This window comes from Ylistrum balloti, unplaced genomic scaffold (genome assembly GCF_031769215.1).
Source record: "Ylistrum balloti isolate Yb309-2 unplaced genomic scaffold, AGI_CSIRO_Ybal_v1 Utg370272, whole genome shotgun sequence".
In the NCBI taxonomy this organism is placed as follows: domain Eukaryota; kingdom Metazoa; phylum Mollusca; class Bivalvia; order Pectinida; family Pectinidae; genus Ylistrum; species Ylistrum balloti.
This window is the reverse complement of record NW_026782211.1, coordinates 1-15,180: the sequence shown is the minus strand read 5'-3', so window position 1 is coordinate 15,180 and position 15,180 is coordinate 1. Positions and strand designations below refer to the sequence as shown.

General features: G+C 35.2%; 2 protein-coding genes across 2 annotated transcripts in view; both read left to right on the top strand.

Annotated features, from left to right (window-relative positions):
* LOC132552712 (calcium-binding protein LPS1-alpha-like) overlaps nt 1–1,142 on the top strand; it is a 28,951-nt gene extending 27,809 nt beyond the window's left edge. Inside the window, exons 12-13 of the mRNA XM_060216905.1 lie at nt 419–661; nt 1,117–1,142. Of these exons, the coding sequence (XP_060072888.1) occupies nt 419–661; nt 1,117–1,142 (269 nt within the window). The remainder of the gene's footprint in view (nt 1–418; nt 662–1,116) is intronic.
* Nucleotides 1,143–3,009: 1,867 nt separating this feature from the next.
* LOC132552711 (uncharacterized) lies at nt 3,010–9,959 on the top strand (the record flags this gene model as incomplete). The annotated part of the gene is made up of 7 exons (XM_060216904.1): nt 3,010–3,105; nt 3,554–3,572; nt 5,091–5,128; nt 7,014–7,037; nt 7,608–7,635; nt 8,467–8,610; nt 9,735–9,959. Coding segments are annotated over exons 1-7 (574 nt in total), but the record flags the coding sequence as incomplete, so codon positions are not given.
* Between the last annotated feature and the right edge of the window lie 5,221 nt (nt 9,960–15,180).

Here is a 15,180-nt window from a genome sequence, read left to right as displayed (position 1 = left end):
TTAAAGCATTTTAGATTTGGGTGGTGAGGTGGCGCAATGATATCCTGTTCGCCTTTCACCTTGGCGTCCGGGTTTGATATATGCTTAAAGCTTGTTTCGTAAATGTTGGAAGATAAATACATTTCATTATAAATATAATCTAGATTTGAATTCTACCTTAAAACGAATTATTTCCAGCACATCCTTTATGTTGTTTTCAGCTCAACAGAAGCATGCAACATTTTAAACTTAAAGTGTGATATGTTTCAAGATTGAAAACACAATTGTGTGTCGTTTAAGTATGTGTATGTTTTGCATAATTTTTAAACAGATGTGAATTTGTAATGCGTTTTTTATGAAGTCAATTCTTTTATTTATGCAATACAAGCGCCAAGACTTCAACACATCGCACTTTTCATTCTTGATATCCCTTTTGCAGGAAACGGCACGATAGATTTTCCAGAGTTTTTAACTATGATGTCAAGAAAGATATTTGATGATGACAGCGATGCAGAATTAAAAGAGGCCTTCAGAGTGTTTGATTCTAATGGAAATGGGTTTATCGGTGCTGCAGAACTACGCCACGTGATGACAAACCTCGGGGAGAAGCTGACGGATGAGGAGGTGGAAGAAATGATACGAGAGGCGGATATCGATAAAGATGGTCAAGTCAATTATGAAGGTATGATTGCCACTTGATATGAAACCGGTTGATTTTTATGATTCGTGTTACTTTAGTAAGTCATGGGTTGTATATAAATTAGCATTAATATGTTTGACATCTGATGTCGTACAACAGGCGCATCTTCATTTAAATACAGTTGTGTAAACAATTTCATTCCAAAGTATCATTATTACAATTTTAAAAGGAACTCAGATTCAGATTTCAAATTTAAGAAGTGTTTGTATATGGACAACAATCTCATAACTTGAGTATATCACATTAAGTGTAGGATGACATATTTATTAAATTTGAAGGTCATCGGCAATGAAAAAAAGGAAGATTATGTCTTTAAAATATGATCGGTGTATTGTACGATGTATAGATAGCATTATTTCTACCTGTAAACAACCGAGGAAGTTAAAATATCTAGAGTTATTTCCCTTCTGATGCATATATTTATTTTTATATTACAGAATTTGTGAAAATGATGCATACCTAGGGAGAGGTAAGACAATATAAATTAAGAAATGCGGTATTTGAATATTTTCGTACTCCCATGATTCATGCCGATGTATACTAACGACTGCTAATCAATGATATCTACCACATACACATGTATGTAACAGAAAATATACATATCTGTTGTCACAATATGTCCGTATTTCAGTTTACCGCAATAATTATCACCTGTAATTTGATGACATGAACAACGATAATTATTCCTCATGTTCCTCTGAATGTTTAATGATACAGGGAATCGGTAATTAAAGTAACACTAATTTGCCAATTAACACTAATGAGTTAATTAGTTATATTAATTGCTAATTTGCATAATTATGAGTTAAGGAAAAATAAAGGATATGTTCTTCTTTATCTTCCAGAGAGGGATATGAAAATTTAACAGTATACGTATGAGACCCCTCGACTGATGATATATCAAGCATACTGTATACAGCTGGGCGATTGGAATCTAAAGAATGGATGTGGATGAGATTGACAATTAATTGTTTATTTTTATCATGTTTGATTCACGTCAATACAACTTGGATAATAACATTATTTACTGTTTACTTAAAATCGCCTTCATTAAACAAAGTAAACAAACGTAATTTTCTGTGGGTAACTGTTTCTCTTTAGGTTGTAAACTATTTACAAAACATATCGTATCTTATGAATAGGATTCAGCAATACAAATATACAGTGACTACACCTATCATTAACAGTATATGTACACTATAAAGTGTCTGCTGTATACCTTCAACATCGAGAACATATCATCAGTCAATCAATTTGTTTTTATTTATCATCATATCGTAAACTTATGTTTCTACTGGTGCCATTGCTATAATATATGTGATTTGTATATTTATTTTGATGATAAGATGACCTAAGATAGAATTACAGGTGAATCCTATATAACATGTCCCCATCAAATAACAAAAGTGGAATAAACCGTGATAAACAAATTCATGAATTAGTGTGGCGTTTGAAAAAAAAATTAAACACAAACTATATCAGATTAACACAAAAGCTAAAGGGAAGTAACTCATGAAGTGAGCATGTCACACACTTCATACACTCTACAATAAATAAACTATTATCACACGCAGACATTGGTAGACTTAAATTATTCCGATATCTATATACAATAAACTTTTAGATTACAGGTAAAATTGTAACACTATCCAGACATAGTATTTTCAATGCGTGATGTATATGTTATCATTATTTATATTTGTGATTTTAACGTATATACTCTAGTAGAAATATTGATTTGTTATCAATCATTCGCAGGTGTCTGTTTTGGAGTTGGTCATTTCTATTATACAAAGCTTATGTTCGATGCTAAGGGGCGATAACTCCAATGAATATAAATGTTTTATATCATAACACTGTTTTATAGTTAAACAGGATATTGTCGTGTAAGGCAGCCAATAAAATGCTTTACATAGGAATGAAATATTTAAATTAAAAGAAAAACTTAATTCAAATTCAATTGAGGGAAAAACAGAATACCTGTATGGAGACTATAGAACTACAAGATATGAAGGCAGTATATATTCTAGAGATGTAGGCGGGTTTTTTTATCAGCGGAATTCGTCTGGTAAAATTTGGTCATTTTAAACAAAGTTTCGTTCTTAAAGTAACAAATAGGTTAGCATCAACCACACCACCAGTCACAGGAATAAACATCAAACATGTTGATGTTCATGTGGATAATCTCACAACCAAACTATGAGGTAGAGGAATGAACATATTGATCATTAATCGATATTGATCGATAATCGTACAACTACATATTAAACAGAGGACTACACATTACACATGTTGGCTTCAGGTCGTTAACAACTACATCAGTCTCAGAAATGAACAGCCAAGACAGTGGCGTTCAAAAAGTCAGACGGGAAACATTCTCTTACAAAGCTATCACCTACTACTTCCAAACATGTCGTCATAGAATGGTCAGTTTGTAAATAGAAAATCTAACCATCAAACTCATTATACGATTTATTTGCAAGAAAAGATTTGATTATTACTGTTTACCAGTATGTCAGTCATAAGCTACATGAAGATTGCAAGCAGTAGAAAACTGACAACCGTAGCAGTATTTCTTTAATCTTCTGAAAACAGAAACTTACAGCAGTGGGGGCAAAGGGATCATCCTACCTAGATGTTCCAGTAGAGGAGGAGGCCGGATTATCATATTGGCCAAACTGTTTGCTGTACATAATTACAACAAAACTCTGAATGGTATATCGAAATGTGATTTGCTTCACAAGGAAACTGAGAAATACAATATATAAATTTAAAAACATATCCGTATTGCTTACCAATAATACGAGAGAATTAACGATAAACGAGTATTGATTTATAACTTGTTATATTAAGCAGTTAAAATTTGATTTTCAGATAAAGGTCGATTACACAGGTACTGTATGCCATCACTGAAATATGTTCAGTATAAATAGAAAAAAGAACCTTAATTCAGTGTTCATATCATAACTCTGTGTACCCTATTAAATTGTCACTTGTATAAAAAAAATTTTGATGAACGTAAGGGGCAACAAGAGTTCTGACACTTCCTGTCGGTGTAAATCTTGTCCAGTGTTCCTGATAGTTTCAGATAATTTTTCCTGATAGTTTCAAATAATTTTTCAAACCCTCATACATAGTTGTCTGTTTTAACTATGTATTGAATCTTGGTTTTTGTCGATTTCACGGAGTGATGAATTGAGTTACTCTCGAGACAAATTTAATTAAGTGCAAAGCAGTCCATGTTAAATTTGTCTCAAGAGCAACTCAGTTCATTACCCCATGAAATCGACAAAAGCAAGATTCAATGATTATATTTCTGTTTTCAATATTTTGAGCAAATCGAAATCTGCTGATACTAGAACTTGTGCAAGTCTAATGGATTGCGTATAAACGTAATCCGACATTTAGATAATGATTAAAGATTATTACTCGGGCAAAATACGATTATGTGACACATCAAAATTACAAAACAACAAATAATCAAATTGCAATGAAGAATTTTGTCAATATGTTTTAAAAAAAAATACGACACCGACAGTTACGAGGAAGACCAGCGTCTACACTGAGTTCTAAGGTCGTCTCCTGCTCCTCTTCGCATTGGGCGGACTATGCTTTTTATGACCTTTCTCAGTAGCTTATGTATTTATGACATAAAGAACTTTGGCAAGAAGCAGTGCTGTCTCAAAATCTCTCAGTAGATGCCCTTAATAGTGTTGGGGGTTTTCATTTTCAGGCAGTAGAAGATTACACTTTTTCCAGCAGATGACATTATTTGCAATGTCTCAAGCAGATAACAAGAGAGGGACAATAAATCTGTTTCTACTGCTATAAATTAGCAGAATCCTATTTTGTTATTATCTTATAATTATCACATATATCATTTATCTTTGACAATTTATATTCTGCAAATCTGAAGCAAATGTGATAACTTTGATTGGTAGTTTAGCAGCAAACATATGATAAGGTGTGTATGTAGAGGGACCGGGGTAGTATAAGGTGTGTATGTAGAGGGACCGGGGTAGTATAAGGTGTGTATGTAGAGGGACCGGGGTAGTATAAGGTGTGTATGTAGAGGGACCGGGGTAGTATAAGGTGTGTATGTAGAGGGACTGGGGTAGTGTAAGGTGTGTATGTAGAGGGACCGGGGTAGTATAAGGTGTGTATATAAGTGTATATATGTGTACTGTTTAAGCGTCCGTGTGATTGTTATCAGGACACGAAGTTCATTGATCTGAAGGTATCTGTGTATGTATTTTAGGCATTCAGTTATTTACAATAGATATACAGAGTTATTATACTAATGTTTATGGTGACTGTTTTAACAACGAGAAGGCTGGTATTCTGGTGGAAAGATTCAATGATTATGCTTCATAAGACTTTAATCAATTGAGCATATTTCACTGTGTTTTAGTTTCCAAAGGAGAACTACTTTTCGTGTCAAGGAAGATGGTAAGTTGAGTTCTTCATTGTACATATTACTGTATATAGTTTCCAGTTTCCGTAAATAACAGTATTTTTCTGGTAAATTCTTGTAATCATGAAAATTGAAGAAAAACAAATCGATCTTGCAATGCCTTCTCAGAAATAGGTAGAAGTAACAATAAATTATTTGTCTCCCGAAATGTTTTCTGCTCGATCAAATGTTCTTTTGTCAACTAATTCAATAAAAAAACGAATTTTAATAATTGTCAGGCATTTTAGGCTGTAATAATCAAGCGAGATTATATCTAACACTATTCTGTGTTATCTATAGGAAAGGGATTTGATCCTTCGAATATAGGTTATTTACTTATATTTTGATTTGAGAAATTTTGTGATGATTGGTAGATAAATGTGACATTATTTGACGAGGTATTTCAAGCTAAAGACCTTACATATAGTTCCATTACAGATAATGTTTACGAAACGAATTTGCCGCTTCTTCAACCTTCTATAAAAAATGGTTTTCTCAAGATGTAGTTTCCACTGCTGCCCTGGTAGATACAGCTATCTGCCCTGTAAGTGATATCTGCCCTGGTAGATACAGCTATCTGCCCCGTAAGTGATATCTGCCCTGGTCGATACAGCTATCTTCCCTGTAAGTGATATCTGCCCTGGAGATACAGCTATCTGCCCTGTAAGTGATGTCTGCCCTGGTAGATACAGCTATCTGCCCTGTAAGTGATATCTGCCCTGGTAGATACAGCTATCTGCCCCGTAAGTGATATCTGCCCTGGTAGATACAGCTATCTGCCCTGTAAGTGATATCTGCCCTGGTAGATACAGCTATCTGCCCTGTAAGTGATATGAAATTTTGTTCTCAGCACTATCAAGAATTTCCAACGTTGTATCATCAAATGAATTATATGACAAGTAAACACATTCTATACATTTTTGTCCATTGTCTTCGGGTTTCCATGCGGGTCTTTTGACAATATTTCACGGCTGTTTAACAGTTTTTCTGATGTTTCAAAAAAGGCTTGGCACAGTGTAATAGTGGGAATTTTTTGTCTCCATTCATAACACCTGATCGCAATTATTTCACACGTTACCCTGATCACTCACCCCTACAGCACTTCTGGAAACATTCCAAGATATCAATAAATATAGCGATTGAAAAGCATAGATCTAACCTTCAAGCCACAATGAACGCATATCGGTGATATTCTTATGTATGGAACATGTAGAACGATACGGATGTTCAGTACCATACAATTTATACATCAGCTTTATTCCATCAACTGGCTTTCTTAGTTCTAATTTATCCTTTCGATTGTTTTACCTACCCCTTAAATTTATCATCGTACAAAATTATTGTTTTCAGAAACTGATATCGAAAACCCAAAATCGATCCTTTGAGGGATCGATATTACAGATTTATCGGTTATATGAATGTACAGTGAAGCAGTGCTGAACTGGAGACCGTAGAGGGAAAAAACCACAAAAAAACAAACAACAAAAAAACAAACAACAAAAAAACAAACAATAAAAAACAATCAATGTAGCGCGTATTACACGTGCGTTTTATATCTTTTTATTGGATTTCCATTCAATACAATATAAATTGGGACAATGTCTTTAAAGCTGTGAGCGTTCAAGATCTTGATTATTACTGTGTGGTGACGCTGTCTCGTCTACTTTCGGAACAAAATTCACGAAGGAGTGAGAGTTAGTTTGTACTACTGTGGAGCAAGTTTATCTGTCCCTCAACTGTCATATTTAAAAAAAAAATAATGATAAAGCGAAGTGGTATGTTATCGACCCCATGGTTAGTTTAACTACGCACCAAAAATAGTGCGTAACAGGACGATCAGTATGTCTGGGTGTTTTTTTTTCATTTTGATACTGATTACAGGTTAACCAGTTGGTGAACGATCAGGTAAATACACTTACTGTTTGGCGGTATACTGTACGTCCAGAAAAGTGTGTCAGAAAATTTTACTGTTTTAGTTTTTTTCTCTTGTCATATATCTTTTCTCGTGCATATTCATTAATGTCTTTCCGTTGTTTCCGTTGTAATGATTTCGTTTTTGAAATACTGGTTGCCATGGATACGGAAAGATAAATGATAGAAACAGAAAGATAATGGAAATGAAAGGATAGGATCTTTTACCAGTTTGGTGTTGACAGTGTTTCCTTCAATCGTGGCTTATCTACTGCTTCAAGCTTGTTATTGATATTATTTTAGATAGTAAATTTCAAGATATTTTTACTGCAGACCAAGTAAGGCTTATATTTGTGACTGGAATACATTTAGCCTAACTTTCAAGACGTGTGTAACTGCAGACCAAGTAAGGCTTATATTTGAGATTGGTTTATATCTAGACTCTAAATTTCAATATTTTTTTACGTTAGGAATTTTGGTTATTTGGAGATATAACTACTAAAATTTGTAACATACAATTCTTTCCTCACAGACCCATTAATGTTATATCTTTTATGTTTTCAGTCAACACTAAGCGAGGCAGAGAGGAATGGTGAGTGTACAATTAACACAGATCTCTCTCTCTCTCTCTCTCTCTCTCTCTCTCTCTCTCTCTCTCTCTCTCTACCTCCTACTCTCCCTCTCTCTCTCCCTCTCTATCTACCTCCCTCCCTTCCCCTCTATCTCTCCCTCTCTCTCTCTCTCCCGCTCCCCCTCTCTCTATACTCTCTCTCTCTCTCTCTCTCTCTCTCTCTCTCTCTCTCTCTCTCTCTCTCTCTCTCTCTCTCTCTCTCTCTCTCTCTCTCTCTCTCTCTCTCTCCCCCCCTGCCTCAATTTCTCTATATAAAACCATCCAATCACAGATTTGCATTCTGATCTTCACTTAGTCAATCAATGAGTATCTCTTTGTTAAATACTTGATCTTCATTTCCTTATGTTTTTAAGGAGCCTCCGAGTACATCTTTCTTTTGTTTATATGTTGCCCTAGTTTTATTGAATTTGGGTTTGGATTATGATTATGTTGACATGTTTTTATCTGTTAAGTTCAGTATTCAGCTTTATTTCTCTCGTTAACCTGTCATAACCAAACCTGAAATATATTCATATTTTATGGGTAACCTTTCACACGGCTCAAGTAATTAACAGATCCGTATACTGGATTCTGTTTATTAATTGAATAATGTTAAAGTATTCCATTTAGCTCTTCATGGAACTTAAATCATGTATTTCTACATATTTGCTTAATCCTGAAAATATGGTGAAGTGAGGACACGCGAGACAAAAAATCGCGTGTGTTTTTTTATCCTGTTGACATGGAGAACAGGTGACACACATAAAACTCGTCCTGACATAAATACTTAAATATTTATCTCTTATATTTCAGACGTGAAGGAAAAATTCAACCATGTTGACACGGATGGTAGCAAATTTTTAAACGCAGATGAACTGAAAAGGTTACTATACCTATTAAAAGTATCAAAAACACCATCGGAAATGAAAACGTTCATGGAACAGGCAGATAAGGATAGTAAGTCACCTGGAGAAATCAAAACATGCCGGTGGCTACTACAATAATTATCATCATTATTATTATCATTATTATTATTATTATTATTATCATTTAACATTTACAATAGGTGGTTATGTCAATTGAATATAGTTCTTATAACACAACATTAATCTGATGAAGGTGACCGTGTAGTCATCGAAACGTCACACTCTTATCTTCTACTGGTTGTGTTACAAGATGAAGGTGGCCGTGTAGTCATCGAAACGTCACACTCTTATCTTCTACTGGTTGTGTTACAAGATGATGGTGACCGTGTAGTCATCAAAACGTCACATTCTTATCTTCTACTGGTTGTGTTATAAGATGAAGGTGACCGTGTAGTCATCAAAACGTCACACTCTAATCTTCTACTGGTTGTGTTATAAGATGAAGGTGACCGTGTAATCATCAAAACGTCACACTCTAATCTTCTACTGGTTGTGTTATAAGATGAAGGTGACAGTGATGTCATCAAAACGTCACACTCTAATCTTCTACTGGTTGTGTTATAAGATGAAGGTGACGTGTAACCATCGAAACGTCACACTCTAATCTCCTACTGGTTGTGTTATAAGATGAAGGTGGCCGTGTAGTCATCGAAACGTCACATTCTAATCTTCTACTGGTTGTGTTATAAGATGAAGGTGACCGTGTAATCATCAAAACGTCACACTCTAATCTTCTACTGGTTGTGTTATAAGATGAAGGTGACCGTGTAGTCATCGAAACGTCACAGTCTAATCTTCTACTGGTTGTGTTATAAGAACTTCTATTCCAGTGACAGTAGCTCAGTAGCATTTGTCATGACATAGAATGTAGGTCAATTTAACTAGACAGAGAGAATTAGTCTCTACAAAAGGTCATGACAATTTTCACTGTGTGTGATAATGAGAATGCGATATCGTGGTTGAGAACGACTCTTTAATTTGTCATAACACTGGTCAAAGTGCAGGATAGCACTAAGATATCTCTTCACACTTTCATGAAATCTGACAACATAAATGGTGATATCAGTATGCCGATTCTGATATTTCTGTCCTTGGTAAACACACTATTACATACGATATAAATACACTATTTTTTTTTACCTTATTGAATTGCAGAGAACGGCTCTTTAAGTTATGAAGAATTTCTAGTAGTTTTCGAAAAACAACCTAAAGATGACAAAACCTTAAGGGCAGCGTTTGATGAAATTGATACTGATGGAGAGCTAAGCATTGACGAGTTCAAACAGATCATGGTACATAAAGGGCAGTATCGGCTAACTGAAAAAGAGTTCAAGGACTTAATGACAGAGATGGGCGCGGGTGGAGTCATTCGCAGTAAGGGTAAGTACCTTACTCTTTTCTCATTGGTTGTTTTCATTATAAATATAATGAGCTATGACGTAGAAGTACGTGAGGAGGTTTGTATTTCTAAAAAGAAACAGGGATCAAGGAATGTGATGGATTTTTCGATTGCCAGGACATGTTACAGGTTTTAGTTTCACAGAATGTGACAGGCCGTTGTTAAGTGTGTTAAGTGATAGAGACACTAGCTACTACCAGGAGAGTCTGCCTGGGGAATTTTAAGCTGTTTGGTTTTTAACACTAAATATTCCTTAAACATGTTTATTCACGTGTACCTTTCATAGTTGTCCAATGAATGTTGATGATAAATGTACATATCAGCTTACAGTGACGATCTATACACAATTATGACAACTTACTTTTACATAAGAACGACGCGGATCTTTTTCTCCAGTCAACCGTTTATTATGATATTTTAGGTATTTGTTTAAGTTATTTGTAGTATTTATGAAGAAATTAAATTTACGGTTATTGTGTAGACATTAAAGGTATCATTATTGGTGTACTGTTACAATGTCGGTACTCACAAGCCATACTATTAATCATCTGATTAAATCTATATCGAATTATCGATCTTAATTTTTCTTAACAACATCCTACACACTAATGACAATATCATAGCGTTCATTGCTGCAGCATCGAAGAGTAATTTGAATAATCAAAATATCTCTGAACAAAATATTACAATTGTAGAGTTTATAAAGATAGAAATACGTCTGAATCAACCAGACATCTAAAGGTAGCCAGGGTGAGCTTATTTCTTAAACACTAATACATGAGTTCACCTTAAAAAGCTTGAATTTATCATGGTTACAGCGTTGGTACAAATCCTATAATTGTGATATATGTACAACACGTGTTTGTTTTAATCTTATATTGATCTTACGTTTGTTTAATCTAAGTTTTAGAACATTCTACGATCCGTCCTTAACTGACCACATATATCAGTAGGGAGTAAAACAAAACAAATCTTAAATGTATATAATACCGCACGATTCTTTGTTCCAGAATACATTAAGTTCGTGACAAGTGATTGAAGAAAGCGTACAGCGAGTAGGAAACATTGAGCAGCTATGTTACTGGGCATTAAAATACCATGACCAGTGTTTTACTCGCCATTGTCAACACCAGAAGAACTACCTGAGGGGATTTAGTATATTCTGTTTTATATTTCTTTTACATCTAACTAGTATTTGTGTGAAAACACACGTTATATGAATTTGATAAAATCATACCTGTAATGACACATAGTGGACCTGTTATTGACTTAGGGGCATCGCTGTTTCAGTTGTGACGTCATAACATGGTGTCATTTGCATTTCTTGCGAAAATTCAGAAGTGATATTACAAATAGAAACTTATATTTGCTGCTATTTTCAATGACATTAAAGAAACGTACTGAGTTTACACGTGTTTCCTTTTACATCACAAGGGCTCGGAAAAATAAAAAAAAAAACAGAAACTCGTCTCTAATCTCATATTCAATAGAGACACATGCATATAAACAGTAATTGATTCTTGTGCTTATATTGCGATATAATGAACATTGTTTTGAAATGTATTATTAGAATAAACATATGATACATCAATATGGCGTTGTATATGATTTTGAACGCACATCTGCCTTACTACAGATTTCAGACGGAATTTAATAATACTTAATTTTGATCATTTATCACCACAGTGCATGGTTGAAACTATGTATTTAATTAAGACAAAGTAATGTCCTAGATTGTTTTACGGGTTTACTTATTGATGTGCTTGTGTTTAGGACTAACTTTATATACTGATGAGCTGATTTTTTTAATCGTTTAGGATTCAAGAGAAAGTTAAAACAAACTGGGGGATTTTTAACTTATATCTTTAAGGTGTAGATGTATAAACGATATACAGTTTCATTTTTCAGTTTTGCCGCCTGCTGAAAATGAAATGTTTCTATGGTGCGACCACAGATAATTGTAGAGAAGTAGGTGCACAGTACTGTGAATCTCCTAGCCATTATACTTGTACTCGATTTTAAGTTTGAATAAAGATATTAAAATTCCAATCCAACTGAGACACAACATGGACATGTTGGCAGTCTCTTGATTTTATAGTATTGTGTAATGACACAACAGCAGATTGAATTTGTATAATGTAGATATACTTGTAGGCGCAAAAGAACATTGGTTAGGTATATATTTAGCATATACATGTATATAGTGCATCAAACAAATATAAAGCTGCATATAGGTACATTGTTAAAACATTAAAATGCCAACGCATTGACTAAATTGTGAATAACATTCCTAGCCCCAGGCACGAGTCTACAAAGACGTAGCGGCTTTTTCATATGTTCGGCCATTACAGAAACAGCGTAGTGAAGTAAAAACTCCAACTGTAGACAGAACAAACAACACTAAAGATGAAAACATTTACACTTCACGGATAACTTTGTGATCTCACTTTTTTGTTTTTGTTTTGTTTTCTATAGCCTACATTAAGTTGTGCTCTGAAAATTTTGTCATCAATTACTGGCAAAGTCCGTGATCGAGCACTTGGTGATATAATCCATCACATTAACAAATTTACAATACACACAGTTATAAGTCCAAAATTTGTCAGATGAAACAGGTAATGAGCAGAATGCTGTCCCAATTTCATAAGATGTGGAGATTTTCACTACTAATATTTCTGTTCTATGGTATCAATTTTGCACCATCCGTCACCTCGTCTGTTAATCGTCATCACCAGCTAGGATACGGTAGTCAGACACCAGGAGGTTTGTATTGTATTTGTAAATTTCACTCTTTTTAATATGTACAGATATTTGATATCTTAATCGATCTCGTCCACAAGGTTTACCGAAACTGATGTTTGTTTATCCTATATTATATACTAGCGGAAAAAAGAAACGCAAGTGTCGGTTTAAATTCGGTCAACCGTGACCACAGGCGACGCTGCACGATTTGAACAGATTTTCCAACAAAGCGTGCGTCCGTAGCCCTACCACGTGCTAACAACTTGAAACCATACCAAATCCAAGTTTTGAACAGCACACATCCAGTGCACAACATTTCATTCCAAGGTGATTAAGGCGAATGTCCGAAGTTGATAGGGATAGGGCTATTGCCTGAATTCTACAGGGCCAATCGCAACGTCTCGTCGCCCAGCAATTTGGAGTCGATGATTCAACGATAGCTCGATTAGTTGGGCGTCTCAGGGCCACCGGAAGATTAGCTGACCGTCCCAGGAGCGGACGTCCACGCGTTACGACGCCACGTCAAGATCAGGGCATACGTCTCTCACACCTACGTAACCGATTTCAGACAGCGACGGAGACGGTAAGTCATATTGTAGGCACTCATGGTCGCCGTGTGTGTCCAAGAACAGTTAGGAATCGGTTACGGGAGTTGAATTTAAGGTCACGAAGTCCCTACGTTGGCCCGCAACTTACACCCAGGCGACGTCAAAGTCGAATGCAATGGCTGCGTGCACATACACCAAATCGGTTTAGTTTGGCCCGCTGGAGATGTGTGTTATCCACGGACGAGTCTCGTTTCACGTTGTACAGGTCAGTTGGACGAAAACGTTGCTGTCGACGTCGCGGTGAGCGATATTTTGACGCATGCGTTAAAGAAAACGACAGATGCGGGGGAAGGTCTGTTATGGTTTGAGAGGGGATTTTTCCTGGCGTGAAAACACCTCTCGTGATTATTCAAGGCAATCTTACAGCCGTCCGATATCGGGATCAGGTCCTCATTCCTCATGTCCTTCCATTAATCCAAGCGCGAAACCTTACGTTGCAGCAGGATAATGCGAGGCCGCACGTTGCCAGGGTGTGTCGTAACGCTATCCATGCCATGATCATCCATAAAACATTTGAAATATTTACCACCGGACAAAAACTTGCGTTTCTTTTTTCCGTTAGTATATCATCACATCGTTCCGTGTGATATTTTCAAGTTTATTGATATGTGTTTGTTAGACAATGGATGTGTGTTCGTATGTACGAAACCGACATTATTATCCCAGCTTCTTAAACTGTAGAACATAAAATATTCCTCCATATTTTTTTCTTGGTTGACCATGAATACTGACTACAAGATCAAAAGTCTTTCTGTTGTCATTTTTTTCCTTCGGTATTAAAAGCAAGAAAAATTGTTGAGAAATTAAAATGTTCTTTCAAAACAGTAGAAGAGGTTAAAAGTTTGGTCTTCGAAACTTCACACAATTTTCTTATCATTTGTGATATGAGAACTTCTATTCTATATATATATTTTCTTGCCAACCCGAAGGAAACATCAAAGAGAATACTATTGCATAAATACAAGATCTATACTTCACACCTATACCTAGAGTTTTGACGAAATACCATATTGCATTTAGACTGAATGCTTGACATACTGCAATATAGGTTTTCTTAATCAGAAATTACTTGTTTTGCGATAAAATTATTTAACATGAATACATGAATAAATATTAGGAAATACACTGATACTATAAACGATGAATAGTGTTAATCATTTCGTGGATATATATTTACGCGGATTACTCAAAACCTGATTTAAATGATCACACTGGAGTTTTTTTTTTTAGTTTTATGGTCCTAGGAAACAATAGCTATCGTTGCAACTTTTACTGAGATCAGAAAGGTGCTGATGATATCGATTAGATCTGTAGAACTGCCATGGAATTTAAATAAAATCAGATCACTTTGTTTACCATATCTTACTGCATGTACGTTAGTACAAAGAGAAATGAGAAATTTTAATTTCGCTAATGCTCATTTTTTTCACAGTTAAAGGTCTGGGTGGTTCCATTCCGAGACAAGTCGTATGTTGGCGTTGTCGTCAGACACCTAACCCGCTCTGTAAGCTCCTAGGATGTGCACCGTGATGTATAGGACTCAGTCATGTCCCATTGTCACACAGAAACACAGCTGTTTACTAGTAATACATTCTTAAATAATGGTTCACACTTACATAAAGATGGTTTTCATTGTCTGAAATTATCTGTTCGATTTTTCATTTAATTTTACAATGGATTCATTCTTCTTTGCCGGGTAGTTGTTTAGACCAGAGATTGTAAATAAATTATTTATGAACTGAAGATTATATTGAAGTGTAAAAGTGTTGCTTAGTTATATAAAATTATCCTTCCTGTGGATATGTTCACGTGACCTCTAGCAAAAATGACATGACTTGATTATACACTTTGT